At 47.7% G+C, this 7,500-nt stretch overlaps 2 protein-coding genes across 2 annotated transcripts in view; both read left to right on the top strand.

Moving 5' to 3' along the window:
* LOC113820181 (protein O-linked-mannose beta-1,2-N-acetylglucosaminyltransferase 1) overlaps positions 1 to 2,143 on the top strand; it is an 11,712-nt gene extending 9,569 nt beyond the window's left edge. Inside the window, exons 6-8 of the mRNA XM_070114882.1 lie at positions 336 to 463; positions 1,325 to 1,398; positions 1,927 to 2,143. Coding sequence (XP_069970983.1) covers positions 336 to 463; positions 1,325 to 1,398; positions 1,927 to 2,143 — 419 coding nt within the window. The remainder of the gene's footprint in view (positions 1 to 335; positions 464 to 1,324; positions 1,399 to 1,926) is intronic.
* A 348-nt stretch (positions 2,144 to 2,491) lies between these two features.
* LOC113820180 (protein O-linked-mannose beta-1,2-N-acetylglucosaminyltransferase 1) overlaps positions 2,492 to 7,500 on the top strand; it is a 9,525-nt gene continuing 4,516 nt past the window's right edge. Inside the window, exons 1-3 of the mRNA XM_070114881.1 lie at positions 2,492 to 2,517; positions 3,142 to 3,337; positions 6,048 to 6,238. Coding sequence (XP_069970982.1) covers positions 2,492 to 2,517; positions 3,142 to 3,337; positions 6,048 to 6,238 — 413 coding nt within the window. The remainder of the gene's footprint in view (positions 2,518 to 3,141; positions 3,338 to 6,047; positions 6,239 to 7,500) is intronic.

Below are 7,500 nucleotides of genomic sequence, written 5' to 3'. Positions count from 1 at the left end.
AGGATGTTGCTCTCTCGCTTCCTTTTTTCATGTCTGTCTGTCTGTCCCATCTCTCTCTCTCTCTCTCTCTCTCTCTCTCTCTCTCTCTCTCTCTTTATCTCTCTCTCTCTTTCTCTCTCTCTCTTTCTCTCTCTCTCTCTCTCTTTATATCTCTGTCTCTCTCTCTGTATGTATGTTTGTGTTTATGTGTCACCCAGAGGCACACACAGAACCATACATCTGTATAGTGCATGCGAATGTAAACAAGCATGGATAACAGATGTAAAGATAAATTCTTCACCAAAGATTTTACAGCCACCTTTCTCCTCCCCCCTCTCGTACCCCCCCCCCCCTAGGCAGACGATGCGACTGGTATGAAGAAGAAAAAATGCAAACTCAAGCGAAATTTTGCGAACTCTACGAAGGCTACGGTGACCTGTGTTCGTGTCATGACCCTTTCACCTCTGACGTCAGGTCAAAACAGGTCAGTTTTTGGGATGTGTTGGTTTTGCTTTGAGAATGATGATGGTAAATTAACGGTGACGATAATTGTTAATGATTTTGATAATGAATAGGATGATAATCTGAAAATCTTTAACTTCCATATCATACTACTGATAAATATTTTGTCATATTCAGCGAATCACACATTTTATAAACACACGCGCTATCTGCATTCCGAGTTGCATTAACCCATCAGTTTGATAGAATAAAAAAAAAAAAAAAAAAATGATGCAAATATTTTCCAAATTTCTAATACAGGTTTGATTACATTGCAATGTGAAAAATTTCCATATCAATATTTCTAAATCATTATCCGTTGTGTGGGAAGTGAATCTAGCACAATAGATTGATACAATACCCTAATACATTTATTCATGTCATAGAGGTATTGTATGCGTTTGTTGCCTGTAAAAAGAGTGATATATTTGGATATAAAACATTGATTTTATGCATAACGCCCTTTCACGCTGATAATGACAGAATGTAGATAGAATGAAATATTCAGATACATAACATTATTTTTTTTTGCTCTTCCACACTGGTAATAATAATATCAATAAGTTATTCCACAGTATAAAAAGATTACACTAATATACAACTCGTAACATTATGAAAATTGATGTATATCTATATGTCTAGAATGTTGATTATCCACATAGTATAAGAAAAGCTATAACATGCAACTTATACCTTTATAAAAAAAATGATATATATCTATGACATGTCTAGAATATTGATTATCCTCATGGTATACGAAAAACTATAACATGTAACGTTATGAAGATTAATTATTATATATTTGTTAAACGTCTAGAATATTTATTTGACTGGTATATGACAGGCTAAACTGAGTGAGAGGAAGGAGCACATTCCGGTGGTTGTCGTGACAGCTAATAAGCCCAGACATCTTTTTAGGTAAGTTAAAAGGGACGTGTTTTGTGTGGTGTTCGTCTTTATTAGTGTTTGTGTGAAATTGTCTTACTTATTGGTGTTATTTCTTTCATTTTTTTTGTGAAGTTAGATGTCTGTTTGCGTGTTTGGGTTTCTGTGCTTGTTTGTTTCTGTTTGTCTGCCTGTCTCTCTGTTTCTGTTTCTCCGTTTCTCTCTCTCTCTCTCTCTCTCTCTCTCCTCTCTCTCTCTCATCATATCTCTCTCTCTCTCTCTCTCTCTCTCTCTCTCTCTCTCTCTCTCTCTCTCTCTCCTTCCCTTCTCACCCCTTACCCGTCTCATTTCTCACATTTGCACACTCTCACCAACCCCAACAACATTCTAACCCCTTTCTCCCTCTCCCCTACCCCCTCTCCCTCTCTCCCTCCCCCTCCCCTCCTCCCTCCCCCTCCCCCTCTCTCCCTCTCTCCCTCCCCCTCCCCCTCTCTCTCCCTCCTGCCCTCCTCCCTCTCCCCTACCTCCTCTCCCTCTCTCCCTCCCCCTCTCTCCCTCCAGACTCATCCGAAACCTCTTCACCGTCCGCGGCGCGTCCGAAACCGGCGTAGTCGTGGTCGTCGACGGCGTCCACGCGGAGACCCTGGCTTTGGCGGAGGTCTTGGGCGTGGAAGCCGTCGTGCACACGCCCGTCGGCTCGCGCAACGAACGCACGAACGCCAACGTACGCTTCGCCCTCTACACCGTCTTCGCGCAGTTCCCAGGATCGCTGAGATAGAGCGATTCTTCTCAAGACTTGACTTGCTGTTGGCATGTGATGTGTTGAGAGTGGAGGGGGAGGGGCGCTTGCATTAGGACATTCTGAATTCTGATACTGTAATGTATTATTATTTTTTTTCTCTCTCTACTTTATTAAATGAAAAAAAAAGAATTACAGATTACGTATTATTAGGTTGGGCTTGTCTTATTCTCATAAAAATATTATTATTTTCTTTCTAGTTTATTTATCAAAAAAAAAAAAGGATATATATATATATATATATATATATATATATATATATATATATATATATATATATATATATATATATATATATATATATATACAAATGGATAAAGGTACTAGATGGGGGCTTGTCTTATTCTGATACTGTAATACATTATTATTTTTCTCTATATATAGTTTATTAAATGAAAAAAAAAAAAAAAATACAGATAAAGATAGGTATTAGGTTTGGGCTTGTCTCCTTCTGATACTGTAATACATTATTATTTTTTCTATAGTTTATTGGATAAAAAAGAAAAAAAAATACAGATAAAGATAGGTATTAGGTGGGGACTTGTAGCATTCTCATACTGTAATATATTATTCATTCATTATTCTCCCCCTCCCCACTCTACACTCCTCTCTCCCCCTCCCCGCTCTCCACTCCCCTCTCCCTCTCTCCCCCCTTTCCCTCCCTCTACACTTCCCCTCCCTCCCTTCCCCCCTTCATCCCTCCTCCCTCTCCACTCCCCTCCCCCTCTCCACCTCCCCTCTCCATCTCCCCTCCCTCCCTCCTCTCCCCTACCCCTCCCTCCTCCCCTCTTCCCTCCACTCTCCCTCCACTCCCTACCCCCTCCCCCCCTCTCTCCACTCCCCTTCCCCTCCCTCTTTCATCTCCCTTCCCCTCCCTCCCTCTCCCTCCCTCTCTCCCCTCCCCTTCCCTCCCTCCTCCCCTTCCCCCCTTCCCTCTCCCACACCCTCCCTCTCCCCCCTCTCCCCCCCCCCTACAGCTTCTTCCACCAGACGTCCTGGCTCCTGGACCGCGACCCGAGCGTCTACTGCGTCAACGCCTTCAACAGCAACAGCCTTCCCGGCGTGGCCTCTGATCCGACGAAGGTCCTTCGCTCGGAGGCCTTCCCCATGTACGGGTGGATGGTCCGGAGGGCGTACGCGCTGCAGGCCGTGCTGGGATGGATTCCTTACGGGGTAGGTTGTGGGGTGGGGTGGGGTGGGGTAGGGTGGATGGTCCGGAGCGCGTACGCGCTGCAGGCAGTGCTGGGATGGAGAGGGGGTGGTGGGTGGGGGAGAGTAGGGTGGAGGGGGGGTGGTGGGTGGGTGGATGGTCCGAGAGGGCGTACGCCCGCTGCAGGCCCGTGCCTGGGATGGATTCCCTTACGGGAGGTAGGTTGGGGGGTGGGGGTTGGGGTGGAGGGGGTGGTCGTTGGAGGGGCTTTGGAGGGGTGGTGGGTGGGGTGGTTGGTGGTAGGTGGGGTGTGGGAGGGGGAGGTGGGAGGGGTGGTGGGTTGGGTGGATGGTCGGGAGGGCGTACGCGCTGCAGGCCGTGCTGGGATGGATTCCTTACGGGGTAGGTTGGGGGTGGGGAGGGTGGAGGGGGTGGTGGGTGGGGTGGAGGGGGTGGTGGGTGGGGTGGAGGGTGGGTTAGGTTAGGTTGGATCAGGTTGGGTTGAGTAGGACTGTTTAGGATTCGGTTGGGGTGCGGTGGGGTTGGGGTGGAGTGGGGAAGTGGGGGAGGGTGGGAGGGGGGTGGGGTGGAGGGTGGGTTAGGTTAGGTTGGATCAGGTTGGGTTGGGTAGGTCTGTTTAGGATTCGGTAGGGTTGGGTAGTTGGATTGGATAGGGTTAGGTAGGACTGAATAAGATTGGGACGGGTTGGGTTAGATTGGGTAGGATGACTTAGTGTGGGAAGATTAGGTAGATTTGAGTAGTGAATTGGATAGGACTATGTAGGATTAGTTAGGATTAGGTAGGACTAGTTTAAATCTAAAAAAAACCCATAGGATCGGACAGACTTATACTGGCGATTTGGAGAAAATAAGTTAGATCAAAGAATGTGGTCTGCTTAAGACTAAGTAAAATTAGTTATTTACACTAATCTTACGATTATTTCAAAATGATTTGTATGGTGTTCTATTATATCCTTATAATTGTTGTCAATAACTTTGTGTTTTGTTAAATATATTTCAGTAAAATTGCATGATTATATGTTATATTCTTACAATTCTTACGGTCATCACTGTTATGCTCTGATGAAGTTAAGTTATATTCTTGTAATTCTTGTGGTTTTCGTTCATTTTCTAAAAGGTTAAACGGTTCTTATGGTTATACTCTTACAAAGTTCCAATGTATACACGTGATATTAAATTTTCCTGATTTTTTTGTTTCTTCCATCGAAAATACTTTAGTTCTTTTTTGCATCTATTCCTTATTTTTTGTTATTCTTCTTCTACTCTAACTTCCTCTTTTAGTATCTTCTCTTATTTCGTTATTCCTTCCTTCTCTTCTGTCTCTCCTGATTATCCATGGTTATATATATATATATATATATATATATATATATATATATATATATATATATATATATATATATATATATATATGTGTGTGTGTGTGTGTGTGTGTGTGTGTGTGTGTGTGTGTGTGTGTGTGTGTGTGTGTGTGTGTGTGTGTGTGTGTGTGTGTGTGTGTCCACCCAGTCTTTCGTGGTCTATTCCTATTCACTTCTCTTATCATTCCCTTCTTCCTTGCTTTGTCTTCCTCCCGTTCCTTCCTTACTCCTGGTTCTCCTCTTCCTTCTTGTTCTTCTACCTCTTTCTTCTCTTCCGGCATTTTCTAAATTTGTTCCTCCTCTCCATAGTATATTTTTTCCTTATCCGCTTCTTCTTTTTTCGTTCATTTACTTTCTTCTTATCTACCATTTCCTCTCTCTCCTCTTTATTATCTTCCTCCTTCTTCATTTCCTTCATCTCCTTCCCGTCCTCATCTTCCTTCTACTCTTTTACTTCCTCCTTATTCCGCAATTCCTCCTCCTTAGCCTTCTCCGTTTCTATCTTCTCTTTATCATCTAGTTCTCTTCTCCCTCTTTATCTCCCTCTCGTCACTCCCTTTTCGCCTCCCCAACCATTTCTGCCTCTTCTTCATCCTCCATTTCTATCCTTTCTCTTCTAGCTCGTTATCTCCCTCTCTCCACTCCCCCTTCGCCTCCCCAACCATTTCCGCTTTTCTTTATCCTCCATTTCTCTCCTTTCTCTTCTACCTCTTTATCTCCTTTTCCCCACTCCCCCTTCACTTCCCCAACCATTTCATCCTCCTTTTTATCCTCCACTTCCCCTTTCTCCCTCTTTATCTCTCTCTCCCCACTCCTCCTTCGTCTCCCCCAACCATTTCTGCCTCCTCTTTATCCTCTATTTCCCCTTCTTCCTCTTTATCTCCCTCTCCTCACTCCCCCTTCCCCCCCCCAACCATTTCTACTTACACTATCCCCCATTTCTCTCCTTTCTCCCTCTTTATCTCCCTCTCCCCACTCCCCCTTCGCCTCCCCAACCATTTCGACCTCCTTGCAGATCCCTAATCCTCCAATCCTCCAGTCCCTATTTCTCACTCTTTATCTTCTATTCTAGCTTACTATCTTCTCTTATTTCTGCCTAAGAACACACCTGTTCTCCCGCCCCTAATCCTCCCCCAATCCCCCAGGGGCTCTTCACACCTGTTCTCCCGCCCCTAATCCTCCCCCCCCCATCCCACAGGGGCTATTCACACCTGTTCTCCCGCCCCTAATCCTCCCCCAATCCCCCAGGGGCTCTTCACGTCTGTTCTCCCGCCCCTAATCCTCCCCCCCAATCCCACAGGGGCTGTTCCACGCCTGTTCTCCCGCCCCTAATCCTCCCCCAATCCCCCAGGTGGGCGACTGGGACTTCTGGCTCATGCGGGCGGACTCCCAGCGCGGGCGTGACCTGGTTTCGCCCGAGGTCAGCCGCACCCTCCACGCGGGGTCATCCGGGACCCACGTCGACGGGTTTGAGCACCGTGTGTACTACGGCCGGATGAAGATGACGGATGACCCGGATGTCAAGGTGGAGAATCTGACGAGGTGGGTGAGTGAGGTGGGGGTGGGTGAAGGGGTGGGTGAGTGAGGTGGGAGAGATGGGTGAGGTGGGGTAGGGGGGATGGGTGAGGGAGGTGGGGAGTGGGTGAAGGGGTGGGTGAGGTGGGCTAGGGGGGATGGGTGAGGGAGGTGGGGAGTGGGAGAAGGGGTGGATGAGGTGGGGTAGGGGGGATGGGTGAGGGAGGTGGGAGAGATGGGTGAGGGAGGTGGGAGAGATGGGTGAGGTGGGTGAAGGGGTGGGTGAGGTGGGGTAGGGGGGATGGGTGAGGGAGGTGGGGAGTGGGTGAGGTGGGGTAGGGGGGATGGGTGAGGGAGGTGGGAGAGATGGGTGAAGGGGTGGGTGAGGGAGGTGGGAGAGATGGGTGAGGTGGGTGGGTGAGGTGGGGTAGGGGGGATGGGTAAGGTGGGGTAGGGGGGATGGGTGAGGGAGGTGGGAGAGATGGGTGAGGGAGGTGGGAGAGATGGGTGAAGGGGTGAGTGAGGTGGGGAGTGGGTGAAAGGGTGGGTGGGGGGTGGGTGAGGAGGGTGGGTGGGGGTGGGTGAGGGGGTGGGTGGGGGGCGGGTGAGGGATGGGTAAGGGGGTGGGTGAGGTGGGTGGAGGGTGGGGGAGGTGGGTGGTGGATGGTTGAGATAGGTAGGGAGTGGGTGAGGGGGTGGGTGAGGTGGGTGGGTGGGGGTGATGAATGGGTGAGGGGGTGGGGGGTTGGATGGATGAGGTGTGTGGGGAGTGGGTGAGAGATGGGTAGGAAGGGGTGGGTTGTGGGCAAGGAATGGGTGAAGTGGGTGGGAAAGGAACGGATAAATGTGTGGGTTGTGGGTGAAGATTGGATGGGCGTGGATGTGTGAGGTGGGGAGGAATGGAAAGGAAAAGGTGGATGAGTGAGTATATTGTGGGTAAGGAATGGATAAGGTGCGTAGGAGAGGTGGGTCAAAAGGGTGGATAGGTGAGTGGATAGTGGGTAAGGAATGGGTGAAGTCGGTGGGGAGGAATGGGTAGGAATGGGTGGACAGTGGGTAAGGTAAAGCATATGTAAGGTGGATAGGAGGGATGGATAGATTCAATAAAGTCCTTTTGGAATGTTGATATCAGTTATCTGACATTTTCACTAAGCTACATTTAACCCACAGAGTCTAAACACATAGTTACCATCATGGCGTATTGAAAATATAACAAACATCTAAATACTCAAATTATAACAAACCCACACAACAGCAAAGCAATAAAAACAACAAAAGCACAAGGAAAA

The sequence above is a fragment of the Penaeus vannamei genome, chromosome 36, assembly GCF_042767895.1.
Source record: "Penaeus vannamei isolate JL-2024 chromosome 36, ASM4276789v1, whole genome shotgun sequence".
NCBI lineage: Eukaryota > Metazoa > Arthropoda > Malacostraca > Decapoda > Penaeidae > Penaeus > Penaeus vannamei.
The sequence above is the reverse complement of the archived record's forward strand: the minus strand, read 5'-3'. Positions and strand labels throughout refer to the sequence as shown.